Below are 19145 nucleotides of genomic sequence, written 5' to 3'. Positions count from 1 at the left end.
AAAACAGGCAAAACTTATTTTCATATAACCGCCACATTCAAGCCTTGGTTTGAAGGCAGCGTTCTTTAATTTGACTTTAAAAGGTTTATTAATACAATCACAATGGCATTCGTTATTTGCTTAATTGTGCAGTAGTATTTAGGGTTAAATAATGAATAATAATAGATTTTACACTTATGTTGAACTCAGTAGCTTCAGTCAAATGGGGAATATAACTGAGTAAGTCTGCGTTTGGTATCTCATCTGAATGTTTTGACTGACATGGGTGTGAGAAAGATAATGCTAACATTTTTATTTTACAATGAAGTTTACACTTGGGGACACAGACTGGTAGCTCCTCTCTCAGCCTTTTATACCGTTGATAACTGGCCTCGTCTGCATCCGTGTTTCCTACAGTGCACCCAGTGCGAGTGTAACGTCTCCGGATCGGACAGCCAGACCTGCGACCAGGAGAGAGGAGTGTGCGCCTGCGCAGATCGAACTGGACTGTGTAGCTGCAAGGTACAGTGTACAGTACGAGAAATACACACTTTCACTTGGTCCTCCCTTCATTTGTTCACTTTTCTGTCAATACACTGCCAGTAGTTGTTTAAAGGGGAAATATAATGAAAAACTCATACATACATTTGGGTATGAGGAGTAGCTACCAACCCACAAACTGTGAGGCAATCCAGTCAGTTGTTGTGGGCTGCCTTGATCAGAACATGCGTGCTTTGTCACGTGCAGCCACATTAGAATACAACACCCCCATGTCCACCAAGGACTTGACAACTACACATTGCAAAGGGTGCACCAGTTCGTTCTCTCAGGCCTTTTTTTAGGACGGGGGTCTTAAAGAGACAGGCACTAAAACGGGGCGTTACACAGACAGTGAGAAAAATAGTCTTTATTCTTTTACATTAAAGCCTATAAACATGTTCTAGTAGAAACCCCAAATATGTACAAACCTGAAAATAAGCATGTTAGTTTTATTGACAGGGAAAAAAGTTTACAATGAAAAAATGCATGATTGTCAAACTGATAAAAACATGCACATCCTAGTTAAATCATGTATAAAATATATAAAAATCTGTGTTTCAAATTTATCTTTGTGTGAAACTCAGAATCACTGAGATAAATGAATAAGTCTTTCCGTGCCGCACACAGTTTTGATTTCCTTATTGCCTTGAAAGACTGTGTGAATGTTCTTGAAGCCAGTGAACTACTCTTACATGTGATTGAATAAACTCATTCCTTCAAAGTCATTCCTCTTTGTTTCCAACTCGAAAGACATGCAACTGTGCTGGAAACATTTTAAAAGTTCTACAAACCCAACACATTTTGACCAAGTAGTTGTAGAATAATGCTGTTAACTTTGCTTTTAAATAGTTACATCATCATCTGAACGCCTAACATATTTTGCTTATAGGTCCAACTCACAGAGACGTAATGTCAGTTTGTGTTTACCAGATTTCCTGTAAATTGTGTGATGAAGCTTGTGAGCTGTTGTCTGTCAAGCAGTCAGTTTACCATCCAGGTGCTACTCACGATCTGCTGAACAGCGTTTACTTTTCAGAAAGTCAATTTAAAGTCAGAGTGAATTTGTGAAGCTAAAAAAACAACTGCTATTTACGATTTATAATCCCACCAGGATATGATTTAGATTTAGGCGTTTCGAATTTATATGCCAATGCAGATTTAAAACCTACCGGATGTGTTTTTCTTCATCTATTTATATTGAGAGTATATGCATGTGTGTCCGTGCGTGTGTGTGTGTGTTTACACGACATGTTTGTCAGTGTAATTATTATTATTTCAGTAAATGTAAGAGGTGGATGTCTGCGTGGCGTCAATTTGCTGGCACACACAAATAGAGAGAGTGACGCATGCATTTTCCTCCTATGTCTAGAAATAAAGTGTGTGTGTGTGGATGCCATCTCCTCGCTTCTACCTTGTTGTTGACAGTGATGATGCAAGCACACACAGTAACACATTAGTCCTCTAACACAATTGAAAATGACAAATAAAATATACAATTATTGAATGTTTGTAGGCATAACTATCGTATATTGACACTCACACACACTTATACACACGCATATATTTCACACCCCTCATCGCAAGTGTGACAGGTTGGTCGTAGATCCCACATGCACGCCTCTCATCAATCGCTTGCTGTCACAGCTCTCAAATAAACACACACACGCACACACACAAATACATGCACATATTCAATGCATGGCACGCCTAGACTGGAGACACCTTTCATCTCTGCTGTCACTTGCTTATCACATTATCCAACATAGACAGCGACAAATGCTAAAACAAAATTGTATGTGCAAATACACACACACACACACACACACCTGATTCATGGGCTGTAATGAGGCTTCAGATCACTGGGTGACTGACTGCCTGTCACTCAAACCATCATTCCATCTACACCTGCCTCTCAGTGCATCAGTTATTCCAACTGTATGTTGGCGGTTATGCTGGTTTCCTTGTCTGGCTGTATTTATTTCTGGCAGTATGTGACGTAGCTGTTTTTCCTTATGGCGTCAGTAGCATCACATGACCCTTAAATTCAAGAGGCCAGATGTACGGTGCCAAACATTAAGATGTGGCCCCAATGTTTGAGGTCTTAACAAGCAAGGATCTTACATATTGTCATAACTTGTGTTGAAATGTTGATACACATAATCATTATAATAATTGAGTAATTGTTATTTATCATGGAAAAAACCTTAACATACACTAATTCTTGCCTCTCAATTTAATATTATCAGAAAATTAAATAACTTTGGGTTTTGGACTAATGTCGTGAGACTTTATAAAATAAAATAAATAAATAATTAAATTAATTGATGATCATTAGTCACTAGTAATAATACAATGGCCTCTTATTGACACAACACATAATAGTACTAATATTGACATTGTACTGGTTCCTTCACATTGTTGTTGGTTTTGACAGAACTCAATGTTAATTGGATGATGTTTTGTTGACAGGAGAGAAAGAATCCTTAATAAACAGAGCTGTCCACAATCTCATTGTATTCCAGTCAGCCCTCATCTTATTTACTCAAAATGTAAAGAATCCACTGCAGTGAGATAAAAATACAACCAACAAAAAACATGTTTTCTGTGTTGCATAGGATGAATGTTTTAATATCTAAAATATGTGACTCAGTCTAGTCTAAAGAAGTAGTTGTTATAATGTTGACAATATCACAACCATATCAATGTCTAGGTAGCTATGAACACGTGAAGCTCACTTGAGGTCAGAGAGTCACTTCTTCTGCTCGGGGACTTTGACTTGCAACATCTGTTACTGAAAAATGAAGCCAACGCAAAGGTGCCAAACACCTGTTGTTCCTTATTTGGCCACTGGAGGCTGGCTCCAAAAGTGAATCAGTCCCTATTGATCACCTTGTGTAAATGCCCAACTTCAAAACTGTGTGTGTGTGTGTGTGTGTGTGGGGAGGGGGGGTCAGACCTAACTCATACTATGTCCTGATGCAGTTTATTTCATCCTGCTGTAGCTGTGCTTGCCTGAAGCTCAATCTGCTCTCTGACCTGAAGCAGTGATGTAAAGGATTAGATGCTTTCCAAAGCTACATTTAGTTTCTCATAACTGGCCCGTGTCACTGTATTGTTTTTTTTTCAGACTGATTTTAGTCCTCATCAGCTGAGTGGATTTAGCTGCTTTCACTGTTGTCACGTGACCTCCTTTCTCTACTTCACTAAACCAGTTGAAAAAAAAAAAATTTGAAAATGTTCCTCTGTTTGTTATTTCAGGCAAATGTTGAAGGAGACAACTGTGACCGCTGTAAGCCCGATACGTTTGGGTTGTCCGTACGAAACTCGCTTGGCTGCAGAAACTGTTACTGTTACGGACTCACACGCTCCTGCACAGAGGCGCGAGGACTCATCAGGATTTGGGTGGGTAGACATCTTAATTTGTACTTCTTTTATGTCCCTGGTAACACAAATAGATTCAGGTATTTGGAAGAATAAGATTCAGTGGCTCAAAGTTTTATTGTCTTTATTAGATATTTCAGAAATCGACAAAGAATGACCTCACTGACTTCAAATATATAATTTTATTTGAAATCTTCAATCCAACTTGTCTAAACCCTTTTGATAATATATAGAAGAATAAGTTTAAAGAGTAGTTCGTGGTCTGGATCTCGATGTGTTATCTGCACACACTGTCGCACTGTCTGTGCCAGCTTTATGCTGAGTCGACACATTCGACTGCTGGCTGCCGACAGCTCACTCTGCACTCTGCCAAAGCTGTAAGCTTCATATTCTTCATTAATCATCATGTATGGATAATTAGAGGCTTGTTCGAATACTTCAAGTCCACATATCTCATTTCACTTGATTTCTGCCCAGTAGAAAGCATTAGTCACTTTTTAATGCAGCCTTCCTGGTGGCCGTCAATAGGTGCCATGTTACAGATATACAGAGGATGGGCTGATGTTTCCAGAGATGAGACAGGTGTGCTGTATTTGGGAATATTGGAATGTATATTGCACAAACACAAAAAAGTGCTGGAACGAAACATTATTCAATCAGGAAATTGTATTGGCTAAATTGTATGATGAATTTGACATAACAAGCATCCTCAAAAACCTCTCGAGAGACGTGACTATTTGAGTCAGGAATAGTTCTTCTCAGTCATAACTGTAACTCAAATAATGTATAGATTCATGGTGTCTTACACTTTCCAAATACATAATTATGTCTGCAAAATAATCGTCCACAAATTTGCTTAAAAATCGGATAAATACGCTTTACTAAATCATGCTGGTCCGTACATCCTTGGGTAAATTGCAAATAGGAACCACAAATAGATAATTTGGCATACATTTGTTTACATTTCGGTGCCAATTTGTCAAAATGTTAACAAATGTAAGCCAAGAAACGGGTCTTAGAGTTGAGCGCCGAAGGCACATTCCAACAGACCATTTGTAGAACTCGTACATGTTCTCCTGATGGCTCTCCTTTTATGTATTGTTGACAGTCGGCATCTGCTAATATGCACCAAATATAAAAGTCAAGCTGAGGCTGATGGTAAAATTAAAAATGTTGACTAAAGTGGTGTTTGAGGAAATATTCAGGACATCAAAAAGGTTTTTTAATTCATCCATAGGTGGACATCAATGTCTGGATTATGGCAAATCATCTAATAGTTATTGAGAAGAGAAGTCAGAAGGTCAATAAATCAAATCATTTTAATATATATTATATATATATACAGGACACAATACTAACACGAGGTGGAGCATATGTATAGAGCTGTAAGTCAAAAACAGACGTAAGTAATAGCAGCAGACAGTCAGCCGGAAAGTTAGCAGTCGATTGTTGAGTGGCAGCCTGTTTTTAATAAAGACCCCTCCCCTCAGACATGGTTAACTGTCGTTTCCGTGGTAACCGTAGAGTTTACTGATGGAGTGTGGCGATAGGATTCATTTGAATGACAAACATTCACTTAATTTACTGTTGACGGAGAGAGAGAGAGAGAGATGGACAGAGAAAGAGAAAGAAGGATAGAAAAAATGGAGAGTTCATTGGAAAGAAGGAGATTTTCTCTGAACCACTGAATCGTGAGATTACACTTAGTGGAGGGACACACACACACATACACACACATACAGACACATGTAGATATAAACACATATACACACACACACACACAGACCTGCACTCACACTCTCATAGCTAGACACCATACACATACGCTATACAAACAGTACACATGCCTTCACACACAAACACACACACTCAGACTACAGGGGGTTACATGGAGGTAGGGGAAAAGTGACACACTCACACACATATTCTGCCATACACACACAGACATTTCTGTGACATCTATCTCTGATGGGAGAAGTCTGTGTGTGATTGCACTAGTTGTTAAATACTGCTGTAAAGATCTGCACCAGAATAATAAAGTGCACATCTAGAACTGAGATAAGGATGAAAGACCTGATAATCTGAGAACAATTTCAACTTGTTCAAGGGAAAATATGGTTAAATAGAAAAGAGTATATGAGAGTTAGAAGGATCTACTGAATGTGCCCATAATGAACTCATCATCTCTCAGTCTGTATGCATACTTCTTCCACTCCAGGCACTGCATATCTCATATCAGAATAAGCACACAGACATTAAGTTATATGAAGACTCAAATCTGGATTCTATTGCATACGGAACTTTTTTGTAACTTCGCACCTGTTTGATATCATAGGGTATGAATAACAATGCCAATGAGAAAGCAGCTCCAGTACTTTCAAGGAATTCAATTCATTTTGAAAGAAGTAATTTCCCTTTGCCCGTGTGACTGCCTCTCTATTATGCAGCCAGTATTGCTGGTGCGTCCACGCTAAAGTAACTTCATAGATATCACTCAAACAAAGAGCGCTCTTCCATTATGCCTGACACATTATTCGCACAATATCAACTTATCAGCACTGCTGGACTGCAGCTACAGAGAGAGGGAGAGATCTGGGCTCCGGCAGATGAATCTTTTTTTTAAATCAGTCCACTCAACCACAACCCACAGTCAATAATAAACCCTCATATTATTCAAGAAATATCGAAATCGAGACAGGAAGAGAATGAGAAAGAAAGGGCTAGATTTTCTCCAAGCTGTCGCTCGCTCTCTGGTTTGTGAATCCTATTTGAGTTATTACTGACAGAGTGACACCTTCAGTTATATTCAGAATGGAAAGACATAGATAGATAGATAGATATATACTTTATTAATCCCCAAGGGGAAATTTGTCGAGTCAGTAGCAGCAACACACAAGAATAAAAAACCAAAACACAAAATATAAAAGGGTTGTGATCTGGCAAGAGGTGAACTGTTGTAGAGCCTCATAGCCGGCAGGAATGTTCTCCTGTATCTCTCCTTGTGGAGCGGGCGCTCCTCTGTCCCTGTAGTGGAGAGGTGGTCCGGTTGTCCAATATGGACACCAGTTTCTTCAACGTCCCTCTCTCACCACCTGTTCCAGGTGCTCCAGCTGGCAGCCGATGATGGAGCCAGCCTTCCTAACCAGTTTGTTAAGACGGCTGGTGTCACCGGCTCGATGCTGCTCCCCAGCAGACAATGGCAAAGTGCAGCACACTGGCGACAACGGTAGAACTTGGTAGAATAACTCCAGCATCTTGCTGAAAAAGCTTTCTCAGAAAAAGTCGACTCATCCCTTCTTGTACACAGCGTTGATGTTGGCCTTCCAGTTGGCAGTTCAGACGGCTGTACTCTCCTCCACCATGTCCACGTCCACCCCAGGACACTCAGAGGTGTAGGAGCTGTCGCCCTCCTGAAGTCCACCACCATCTCTCTGGTCTTGGCCAGCTCAGCCGGTTCTCATCAGGCCCACTACACAAAGTCACTCACCACTGCCCTGTACTCCTCCTCCGTCCATCCCTAATACCCGACCACTGCAGAATCATCAGAGTACTTCTGCAGATGGCATGACTCCGTGTTGTACTGGAAGTCACTGGTGTACAGGGTGAAGAGGAAGGGAGACAGAACAGTTCCCTGTGGGGCTCCAACATCACTGACCACCGTTCCATGTATGTTGGAAATCAAGAACAATCTTTTCCAGAAAAGTTGGCGTGACCCGATATTTAAAAAAAACAATCAACAAGACTCACTATCTTATTGCCAATACCACTTTTATAATATCATGGGAAAGAATACCAGAAACAATATTCATGGCAGGAATGTCCTTTATATGCAAAATACAACAAAGAAAAGCAAATTTAGTTTTTTCTGTTCATGACTTCAATATCTCAAATGTCACGTGTGTGTGTGTGTGTGTGGGGGGGGGTACTTATAGTACATAAACATTCATTGTACGATTCAGATTTAAAGCTGAGGAGTGAAGAAGTGTGACTCCAGCAACAAGACTGCTACCAAATAACAATTAGCACTTCCCACTTGACGAAAATCCCCAAACCCATTGCCATACTTTTGACTGTGAAACAAAAGGTTTGTTTTTGCAAAACATATTACTATATTTGTATTCTTATTTGGTAATTAAAGTACATGTATTCATGTTACGATCAAATATTTCAGTAAAAGGTGACTTCATCTGGAGAGTCAATAGAGCTGCATGGATCCATCCTCATCACTTAGAATGTTTCACTCTGAGTCCACAGATGAAACGCAGATGTAAAATTGTTGTGACAAGTTAGCTGCTCAAAAACATTTCTGAAAGAGAACAGAGCATCGTTTGAGTCTGTGTCATGAGGAGGTGAGGAAAAGAGGACATTGTGTGACTTAAAGAGAAAAAGACACTGATGCATCTGTACACAAGTGAGTCATGGAGTCATGCACACCTCATTCTGTGTAATGGTCCATACAACATGTGTTGTTTAATTTATGATTATTCTACCCAGCCATATATGCACATAAGCCATATCTAACTCAGTCTCTGTCCACATGGTGAAATACGACCATGTTTAAACTATAATTTCTACTCAAGCCCAAACCCTGCAGTGTTATATAGAAAAACTACTGAGAACATAACATCCATGATCATTAGCCATTTGAGGCAATGTAAACTAATGATAGTTATATCACTCATACGCTCGGTGCATTGAGTATGTACACCCAGTTCAAATGGAAAGGTGGCATGATACACAGTAGGAACAGCTTCCGGGGAATGGCTCCTTGGGGTAAATCGTCAAGCATACATTTATATTGTCATCACCGTTGTGTGTCCTAGTTGGCGCTGAAGCCGGAGCAGACGGTGCTGCCCCTGGTGGATAAATCCAACACTGTGGAGACGAGGAGAGGAGTGAGCTTCCAGCACCCGGAGATCCTCGCTCACACGGAGCTGGTCACCTCAACGCTCTCTGAACCCTACTACTGGAAACTGCCGGAGCAGTTCAGAGGCTCAATGGTTGGAAAGCTCACTGTGTTTATTATGTTTTAGGCAATACAGTATTTAATTGTTTCCTACAGCGATCTGTAATTCTCTGGCCATCAAACTAGTCATATAAACATACGTTGTTTGCTCAGATCAAGCATAGTTTGTCAAAGAGGTAAACATTCACCGCACTCTGAGTAATAGTCGCCTCTAATCAATTCCTCAGATAACAGCATATGGTGGGCAGCTGAAATATGCAGTTTACTACGAGGCCAGAGATGAAACTGGTCCTTCGTCCTATGAGCCTCAGGTCATCATTAACGGCGGTGCCACCCGCAACATACTGATGACCCGCAGCATCCCGGGACTCCAGATGGGCCAGCTCACTCGCCACCAGATCGACATGACAGAGGTAGAGTAAGGCTGCACATAGAATCGGGATATTGTCAAGTAATGGAAGAAATATTTGAGTTATCAGTTAAAGAAATATATTCTTCAAAATTAATAGAGCTAAACTGAATATTGATTGCACTTATTTTTGGCGAGCTCTGTCGGTCAATACAAACAGGGTCTATTACACTGGTAATAGACTGCAGTCTGATCAAATTGATTCGTCAGTGTGTTTAGTGCTTATGTGTGTGTGTGTGTGTGTGTGTTTGTGTGTACAGCATGAGTGGAAGTACGCAGATGGCAGGTCCATGACTCGAGAGGACTTCATGGATATTTTGTTCTATGTGGACTACATCCTAATTAAGGCGTCACACGGCAACTTGATGAGGCACAGCCGGTAAAAAGCACACACAAACACCCACACACACAGGCAGTGACATGCACCCCAATGCAGTGTGGTCCACTATTAAATCTGAAATGTGACGGCTAAATAAAAAATAAAACTTATGAGAAAACCTGTTTTCATTTGTAACTTAAGGATAAATTAGCTCGTACTACTTTCCATTTGCACAGCAGATACATTATAACCACCTGCTGCTCTTTGACATGATGTCATTTAAGACAAACCAGTGGTATTAACAACTTTAAAAAAAACTAATTATGATAAAACCCAATACACAAGTGATCCTACTGCATTGTTTTACACTTGACTTCTCTCTTTTCCAGTATTTCAGAGATCAGTCTCACAGTGGCAGAGGAAGGCAGACCCACCAAAGAGAGCGAAGAAGCACATCAGATCGAGAAGTGCGAGTGTCCAGTCGGATACTCTGGATTTTCTTGTGAGGTGAGCGCACAACTATACAAATGCTTGAAGACCTCATACCTGCAACATTTTTCAAAAAGGTGTTTTTGAATTACTGAAGGTAACCGGTTGTTTCGGTAGTCAACAAGCATGTCGTGATCATAGCATTTTCAATGTAATAGTGCAGATGTGAATATCTGAGACTACTGCTTTTGAAAGAGATGGAGTGTAAACAGACTGTAAACATGGAGGTCACAGACAGGCCTTTCAATAGTATCTCAAAAGTTTCCAATTGACATGTAGTTCAGAGTTTTGAGCATCTTTTACAGGCTTTGCTTAGCTAGGATTAAGCCTCACTGAGCATCTCCTCCACTCAACCGTGATTTTGTCAAAGTAATTGACTTTCAACTGCGTCGGGCTCCTTCCCTTAAGCCACAGAAAGCATACAGCAGTGACTCAATCTGTAGTTTAATGAGGATTTTGTAGAGGCAGTTTATGATACACAAAGGCAACAGTTCTGGGCAATTCCGCTGGATAGCGCCACCTGAGAGTCATTGAGGTATTATTGTGTTAATCTCAAAGGAACACGTGAGTTGCCTGCAAACTTTTAACTATATTTTTTAACCTCTGTTTTCATTTAGTTTTCTACCCAAAAAAAATAGCCATCTACATTATTTCGAAGCTATAGATACTGTTGAAAACCTGCCAAATAACAAGCGGTAGCTAAACTTGAAATGTTCAGGTCGTAGAGGTCTTTGCTGACAGATGGCCGTTCTATTTGAAGCTGCCGTCGTTGTTAATAAAGTATATTTAAACGGGCGTTTAGCGCTAGCAAAGGGAACAGATGGCTCTTTAAATGGACTCCATTAATTATTACTGAACAGGAGAGAGAGGGAGAAAGAGTTACCTTGCATGTCTGCGTCTGTGTGTGGGTATGTGAGCATGTGTGTGTGTGTGTGTGATCAAAAGTTACTGAAGGGAATATCTACTAATTGTGTGTGTGAATGCAAGAGAGAGTGGTCAACAGTTACATTTAGGGATAATTAAATGGGTCCATGTGTGTGTGTGTGTGTGTGTTTGTGTGTACAAATAGCATGCATAGTGGGATTTCTGATTGTTTATGTCCGTCTTTGAGCTTTAAAAGACTCTTTCAAAACACACATGTATTCCCTCATTCTGTCTCTCCGTGTGCAGGAGTGTGCTGCAGGTTTCTACCGTCTTCGCGCCGGTTCCATGACATCTGCTTCAGCGTCCAGACTGCCAACCGCTGCCGGCATGGGCAGCTGTGTTCAGTGCCAATGCAGTGGGCACTCTTCCACCTGTGACCCTGAGACATCCATATGCCAGGTAAGTGTGTGTGTGTGTGTCACTGGAGACCTTCATAAAGCCATATGCCAGGTAGCTCCTGGAGAAGAGACTGATGTATGAGAGAGAGAGAATACAATGTGTGTGTGTGTGTGTGTGTGTGTTGGGAGAAATGTCAGGTTCTCTAATTAGCCCGGCAATAATTAACGACCCCTGGTTCATGGTAATTTGTGTAATTTCCTCTCCTCTGGATCTGACCCAAAGCTACACCCTTACTTTTAGAAAGAGGGGACAATATGATCTTCTAGAAGGAACAACAATGAAAACACCTTGAGGCACAGAAACACAAACTGTATTCAATCGTTAGTTTGATGCTGTCACCGATCAGCACATTCCGGCTGCGACGAAAACTCACCAATAGTGTTCCATGTTGACGTTCTTACTGTTCAGATAAATTAGATCAGATCACATCCCAGGTGCTGAATTTTACATTCAGAGCGTTAATATAGCATCAAACTACTATTTTCTATGTAAAGATATAGTGGAATAATGGTGCATGTGAGCGAGGCCAACCTGACCAGCTCATCGGTTACAGCTGATAACACCATCTGACCATCTCACCAACGGCATCGATGCGGAAACCTAGTGCCCGCCCTCCTGTCGGCGGTCATCGCCGTTGCCGCCGTTTGCACCTTTGCACATAGTTTATGGTTGCGTGCCAGAAAATGACATAACCATGGTCAGCGCGCTGTGAATGTGTGTAACTTGGCTCCGTCAGAGCTTTTCAGACGTGACTGTCACAAATAGTTCACTGATAAAAACCCTATTAACATGTCCAGGGATTATAAAAAGAAGGCCATCTGGTTTTTAGATGAAAGTCAACATTTAAATATATAATTTGTAGCCAAATCAAATTTTTTACAGAGTATTTAACTTTCTTTCTTTCTTTCTAAAGCATTTCATACTTAACTTGGGTTTGTATGAAGGCAATAAAGTAGTCCATGACGATGAGATATAAGTTTCTCCTCTGCATCGTGGTGGTTGGTTTATGCCCTCGTTGTCATCTGGCTGCTTTACACGACATCGTGTCGGCCCGCTGCCGTTTGGGACAATAATGCAACAAAAGCGCATCGGTTATGAAATGCCTGATGAGAGCATGCCCACGAGCTCGCCATGTGTGGAGGCTCGCGCTGAGGTGCAAAGAGCAAGTAAATAGTTGAGAGCCATGTGGAGGCGATCCCTCAATCAAAGTTCTGCACTGAATTTGGAATTTAGCACTTTTAAATCGTTATTCATTTATTTAGTGCGAGGAAATAAAATGCCAATCTCCTAAAAGAGGACCACCACCATGTCTGGTGGATATGATAATCTGCATGATGTCTCAAAATGGTGGCTTGAGAGCAAAATCTGCCGATGTCAGTTGTGAGCTGTTGGCCACTTTCAGCCTTTTGTCACAATCTGGTCAGTTTTGTCGCCGTCTGAAGACGTTGACCTCGGGGAGCAGTTGGTCACATGCTGCCCACAGGTCATCGCCCAGATTTGATCCATAGAGAAAACTGTTCATGCTGTCAGATAAAATCCATGAACTGAGATTCACGCTGCACAGTTGATGAGAAGCCATTTCATCATTTCAGATAAATAGGGACAAGCGCTTGTAAACAAACCCAGAAGAATTCTGGCAGCTGCGGTTTTATGGAGGCTTCTTTGCACATAAAGTTTCGTATTTTTCTGGAAGACTTGAAATATACCACATAGTGCAAGTGGCTCACCTTCTATCATTTAACAATTACAGCCCTATTACAATGTTCCTTTTTGGAAATATACCGCCATGCATGAAATTCAGCTCAATTATTTGTCACGAGCTTGGAGTGCTGGATGTGGTGTTTGGTCCTGACAACGTGTGACTCTCTGATCACCGACTGAAGAGCTAAACAAGACAACAAAAGGATCAGCAATTATGGAAAGTGTTTGTGCGCAGTCTTCACTCTCTTAATTTAATCTGGAACCGTCACCAGCTTAATGGAACATTTTATTCCACTAATAGTCATTTCAAAAATTGTTCAGTCATCACAAGACCACGACTGATGAAAACAGCTTGAATGTCATTCTGTTAAAGGTCTGCATTCAAACTGTAGCTCCTTGTTCCAGAGGATCATCTGGTTGATAGACTCAAATTAGCCCCGGCGCAGTCACGGCAGACAAATGCCGGCTGTTTCTCCACACACCAGAGAATAGCTGTGCTCCAATATGGATGTGAACATGTTCTTGTTTCCCCTCCACTGTTCTCTCCTTTCCAATTATTTTCATTGTTTGTCTTTTTTCTACTTTTGTTCTCCCTCCTCTCGTCTTTTATCCGCTTTCCTCTCTTCTATCTCCATTGTTTCTCCCTTCGTCTACTCCGCCTTCTTAGAATTTCCTTGTTTCTTTCATCTGCCCCATTCTCATCCCCTAAACTCTCTTCCCTCTCATCCTCAATTGTGTATTTACTCATCCTTTGTCTCCTTTCATCACCCCACCACTGTCTCTGTCTCTCATTTTTCTTTGCCCCAGTCTTCCTTTGCAACCCCCTCTCTTTCTTTCTCACCTCTCCGTAATGATTCTAGTTTTGCCAATTTGTTCCTCCCCTGTTGTACTCCCCCCCTCGCTCTTCCCTTGTGTTTGATTTCTTTTTCTCTCTCTGCCTCCCAGCCATTTTTTCCTCGCCCATTTCCATCTCGCTCTCCATAACAGGCGTCATTAGCATTTTCTATCCGAGCGGGCTAGATTGAAAATGCTAAACGAGTTTGTTTCTGTGGTGATTAGTGGTAACGAGGAACACAGGAAGTTAATAGAAACGACTTGCCTCGTTAGAAGGCGACTTCCTGTTGCACTGATTGAAATTCCCATTTTCAACAAACAGGGCAAACACATAAGACCGAACCCTGGGGATACGAATAGGAGAGAGCTGCGTGTTTGTGAACAGTATGTAATGTTTTTGTGTAAGTGTACATTGTGTGTTTGTGTCATTGAATGTGGATGTGCGTGTGTTGGTTATGTGTCTGCATCTGTGAGCATTTGTGTGTGTGTGTGTTTGTTGTGTTTGCAGGTCGTACATATTATGGAAATATACTGTATACTTACACAAACACACTGTATTTTGGTATGGTATCCGTCAAAGCACAATTGCATTATGAGCAAAGCCAAAAATAAGCTGAAAATGAACACAAACATCTCCGGATATGAAATGCTTTGGATATATTTATGGTTGTGTGTGTCATTGCACCCTTGTGGCCATTCCCATAACAACAGGTGAGTGAAGTCCTGCAAAGTAAATGAGTATTTCGATGGCCCGCTCTTATAGAACGAAGTTTAATGAACTCTCTTTACGGGCGAGATCGCAGCCGTCAGCTAACAGCTCGCTGGCCGCTGCTGTGCACGCTCTCACAGCACCTCATCATGCAGCAGCGGACTCGGCCTCAAAGCTATTTATTACTGCGTGTGGACGGCTACGTTTCCTATCAGAAACAGTGCAGACTCGATATGTGCGTGTGTGGGTTTGTGTGCGAAGGCCCTACAACAGCTCACAAACCGTGGGTGGTGAAAAGAAGAGAGTAATGACTTCCCCGCTGCTCCGGTAGAGATGCTCTGCTCTGCAGAAGCAGCTGCGATCAACACTGGGTACTTTCCAGTGACTGTCCGCATGTGGGAATCTCAATCAATGTCTTTCCTGGGGGGGAAAAAATCACCTGATGGTTGTTTATTTAAGAAATAACTCTCAGAGAAAAGGCAGCTCCTGACTTTGAAGAAATGACCTGCAATGACCTTTCTGTCACTAATCCTCTCTCAGTTCACCACCTCACAGCCAAGTGCAAAAGTAGTTAAATGTGCTAAAAAAGTGAAGTAAGGGTATCAATATGCCCCTTCGTTTCTTTCTTGTGCTGGTCATCTAGTCCGTGTGTAAATCAAATAGTTTTACCAGGATAATTATCTCACTTGCCAAAAAGAAAAGCTTCCTCAGCACCAGAAAGTATCAGTAAACAAGAAGGCAATGATGGGTGTCGTCTTTTCAATTGCTCATTATCCACTTCAGATAGGTGGACACATTGTGCACAGCTCAAGAGTTACAGAAACGTCCTCCAATCTTTTGCTTCTTTTCTTGCTTAAACAAATATGCTGTCTTGTTTTTTTTATTGTGCAAGTGGCAATATTCAAATGTAACATGCAGTTAATAGTGTAGCTTAACTGCGGTTTATTTAATCTGAAAATTAGTTATTTTTTCAAGATGAAAACCTCTCTGAATAAGCAGAGAGAGTTTTTTTTCTTTTTATTGTGTTGCAGCTGCCTATAAAAAGCCTGCGCAATCAAATGTTGCTTTCAAAACCACACCACACACACACACACGAAGAACTCCTGCTGGCTGGAGGATGAGGCGACATTACACACATCAGGGTGAGAAGAAAAGTGTCTTCATAAATATAATTAATACATTTATTTATTGTGTGTGTGTGTAGAAGTGTCAAGACAACACCGAGGGTGATCGGTGTGAACGCTGCGCTCCAGGGTTCTACGGTGTGGTCCGAGGTTCCCATGACGACTGTAAACCGTGCGCCTGTCCCCTCACCAACCCAGAGAACAAGTGAGCCTTTCTGTGTTCATTGACCTCGTTTTGTGGCGGAGGGACTCCCCAAATTGAAAGCATTATGTATCAATCCATGTATCGTGGTGTCATAATTGTCATTCTCTGAAATATGTTTTTGTACATTTCTGTTATTTTCTCAGCGTTTTATAACACGTAGACTGTAAAAGCATTAAGAGACACGTGTCATATGTTCAGTGGGAGTATTTTCACTCTGTCCGTGTGTAGTTTCAGTCCAACTTGTGTAACGGAGAGACACGATGACTACCGATGTACATCCTGTCCTGAGGGATATGAGGGCAAATACTGTGAGAGGTGAGATACACGCCGACAATCATAATACTCTAATCATTTTAAACAAGATGATCTTAGAAATGAATACACATGTGAGAAAGTTCATGGCAAAAAGATCTCACTTCCTGTCTTTACACGTCACAAATGGGAACTTTAATATTCAAGTTACAATTGTACTGAACTCTGTCCTTTCTTCACATGATCCACCTGTCTAGGTGTGCTACTGGTTACCATGGTAACCCACAGATGCCAGGTGGCCACTGCAAGGAGTGTAAGTGTTCCTTTTGGGGGGCGCTGCCTGGACCATGTGACCCCGTCACAGGCCAATGCCGTTGCAGGGTCGGGGCAACGGGGAAACCGTGTGACCAGTGCATGGACAGGCATGTGTGTGGAGCCGCTGGGATCATCTGTAAGACTAACATTTATTTAATCCATTGTTGGTGCTCCTTTTTGGTTCTCTCTCTTTCTTTGTTTGCCTCCTCTTCATTTCGGGAATCTGCAGGTTGAAATATCTGGTGTATATTAAACCACCAGTGTGTAGAAGTTAAGTGACATCGAGCAGCGAACTGAATTCCCGGACCACCATGAAACAACTGGTGCAGGTTCGACTGGTCATGTCTGAATTATGAAACATGAAAATGATTACCAATAACAAAAGTCAGTAGAAGCTGAAATCATAAAGACCTCTTTCACTAGTATTCAACAATAGAAGCTACGACAAAAGGAGCCCATAACTTAAAGTGTCTTTAGATGAAGATCATGACACAGACGTCAACTTTCTATTTCCTTCTATTCCATTCTCTCTCGTGGCCAACCACCCAGTGGTGTGGGGATTGTTTGCTTTAGTTTGGCGATGAAGTGCAAATGAGCAGGTAGAGCTTTTTTCTCTGGTTGCTATGGGAGGTGGGATCGTGGCAGCAGTCAGATTCAAGTCATTTAGAAAATAATTTCAATGTCATTTGGCATTGTCTTATTTAAACGTAATATGACCATGATGGCAGGGGCCAATGCGGTGCCATTAGCATGCATTGAGCTCAGAGAATATAGGAGAAAAGGTTGTAAGGCAGAGCCAAATGTGAGATTGCTGCTGTCAAGTCAGAGAGGAAATTGCTTGCTCAGGTCTTTATGTGTACGGACACAAAGTGTGCGCTCATAAATTGGCACCGAACCGGTCGCCTCCACATCCAGAATAGAATCACACGTCCTGATGGTTTGCACTAAGTGGAGCGATCACACTGCCGTTCACTTGTTGAAGAGTGATTGCGCTCCACGCTTTGCCTTCTTCTTTGCCCTTTCTCCCGTCCGCCACCGAGCGCTTTGGGAGTCGTGAATGAGCGAAATGCAGCCGTCTCCCACATCGACTAATGACATCAGCTGTTAGTTCAAAGTTCAATGAGTTATTTCAGGGTGAAACATACAGTAAGTATTGTGCCCTGAGCAACGAGTCAAATACATTTGCTAATACAAAGAAAATGAAATTACCAATACGCCGTTTGTACATGATGCATCCACCCAGGATGGTGTGTATTTAGTTTAATTAAATAGTTTGAGCACATTAAGCCCAACTGTAGGTTTAAATCCAACAAAAAGTGTTGCCATCTGACTTTGACGTGTGCTGCAATTGTACATCTACGGTGTGTCTAAATATGATTCAACTCAACGACATTGTCAGCTCTCATTAAAATGAAGTTTCCATACAAACTTAACCCTTGTGTTGCCTTAGGGTCATTTTGACCCGAATCAATATTACACCCTCCCCCCGCCTTTGGGTCATTTTGACCCGATTCAATGTTTCACCCTCCTGTTACCTTTATATTTACTAACATATTTTACCCTTTGGGTTCAATTTGACGCCAGCAATTAAAACCTCCAGAAAATTATTAGAATTAATATTGTTTTCCAAGTTTAAGTGTGAGGCACTTTATGTTTGTTTGTTGATACCGAAAGAACACCGACATTAAACATTGAATGGGGTCAAATTAATCCTGGGAGGGGAGGTATTGATGTTGGTCAAATGACCCGAAGGCAACACAAGGGTTAAAGATGTATCTTCCCAATGTCAAGAGTAACAAAACCAGGTGTGGTCAACACAGATAATAAATAATCTAGTTAAACTACATCATACCCCAAAACAATCATATCATATCATCCTATTTGTTGCTATTTAATAATTTGATGGAGGAATGCATCCTGGTCCGCACAGTGGTGTAGTGGCTAACACTGTCACCGCGTCTTCTCCCCGTGGCAGGAGGGTGGGTTCACTCTGGGTTCTCTGGATGGAGGTTAATTGGACTCTGTAGGTATGAATGTGAGCGTCTTTATATGTGCCCTGAGGTAGACCGGTGAGCTGTCCAGGGTGAGCGCTGGGATCGGCTCCAGTGACCCTGAATAGTGGTTCGCCTGATGGATGGGAATGAGAATGTGTGGGGTTTCTAGCCTCTATGGTTGTGATAATAAATCATTATATTCTCTACATTTTAGATACTGTGCAGTCAAAATGTGATGATGGGCATTATTGGACAGAAGAATGTACATTACGGTGGCATGAACAACACTTCAGCTTCATCTGTTTCAGCTCTCAGCCCACGAGTTTAATGACCGTGTATTCTATTGAGTTCTGTGGCCGTCACTCTGGCAGCTACCGTGACTTTTAAACATTCAAAACTCCCAATTTATAACTCGCATCCTTGAGGTAAAACATTAAGTCGACCGTCTTTGTAACTTCTTGTAAAGGAACAACTCAGCTTTCCATTTTGATTTTCATCTTTTCATTTGAATAAATGTTGGATAAATCACCATTTTTTGCCGAGGTCTCATATTGGTAATTGGGCCTCTGACCCACTGATGAAAGCCCTCACATTTGGAGTATTTC

General features: G+C 41.5%; 1 protein-coding gene across 5 annotated transcripts in view; it reads left to right on the top strand.

Annotated features, from left to right (window-relative positions):
- lama2 (laminin, alpha 2) overlaps positions 1-19145 on the top strand; it is a 170330-nt gene that overhangs the window by 102220 nt on the left and 48965 nt on the right. For 3 of the 5 annotated variants that reach the window (XM_056427388.1, XM_056427386.1, XM_056427385.1), the window contains 10 exons: positions 397-501; positions 3778-3921; positions 8724-8900; positions 9094-9279; positions 9536-9654; positions 9984-10101; positions 11254-11406; positions 15855-15979; positions 16208-16294; positions 16489-16682. In XM_056427388.1, coding sequence (XP_056283363.1) covers positions 397-501; positions 3778-3921; positions 8724-8900; positions 9094-9279; positions 9536-9654; positions 9984-10101; positions 11254-11406; positions 15855-15979; positions 16208-16294; positions 16489-16682 — 1408 coding nt within the window. The remainder of the gene's footprint in view (positions 1-396; positions 502-3777; positions 3922-8723; positions 8901-9093; positions 9280-9535; positions 9655-9983; positions 10102-11253; positions 11407-15854; positions 15980-16207; positions 16295-16488; positions 16683-19145) is intronic. The other 2 variants (XM_056427389.1, XM_056427387.1) reach the window with 1 other exon arrangement.

Source organism: Pseudoliparis swirei, chromosome 12 (genome assembly GCF_029220125.1).
Source record: "Pseudoliparis swirei isolate HS2019 ecotype Mariana Trench chromosome 12, NWPU_hadal_v1, whole genome shotgun sequence".
NCBI classification, from domain to species: Eukaryota; Metazoa; Chordata; class Actinopteri; order Perciformes; family Liparidae; genus Pseudoliparis; species Pseudoliparis swirei.
Note: the sequence above shows the minus strand (reverse complement) of the source record. Positions and strands in the feature narration are given on the sequence as shown.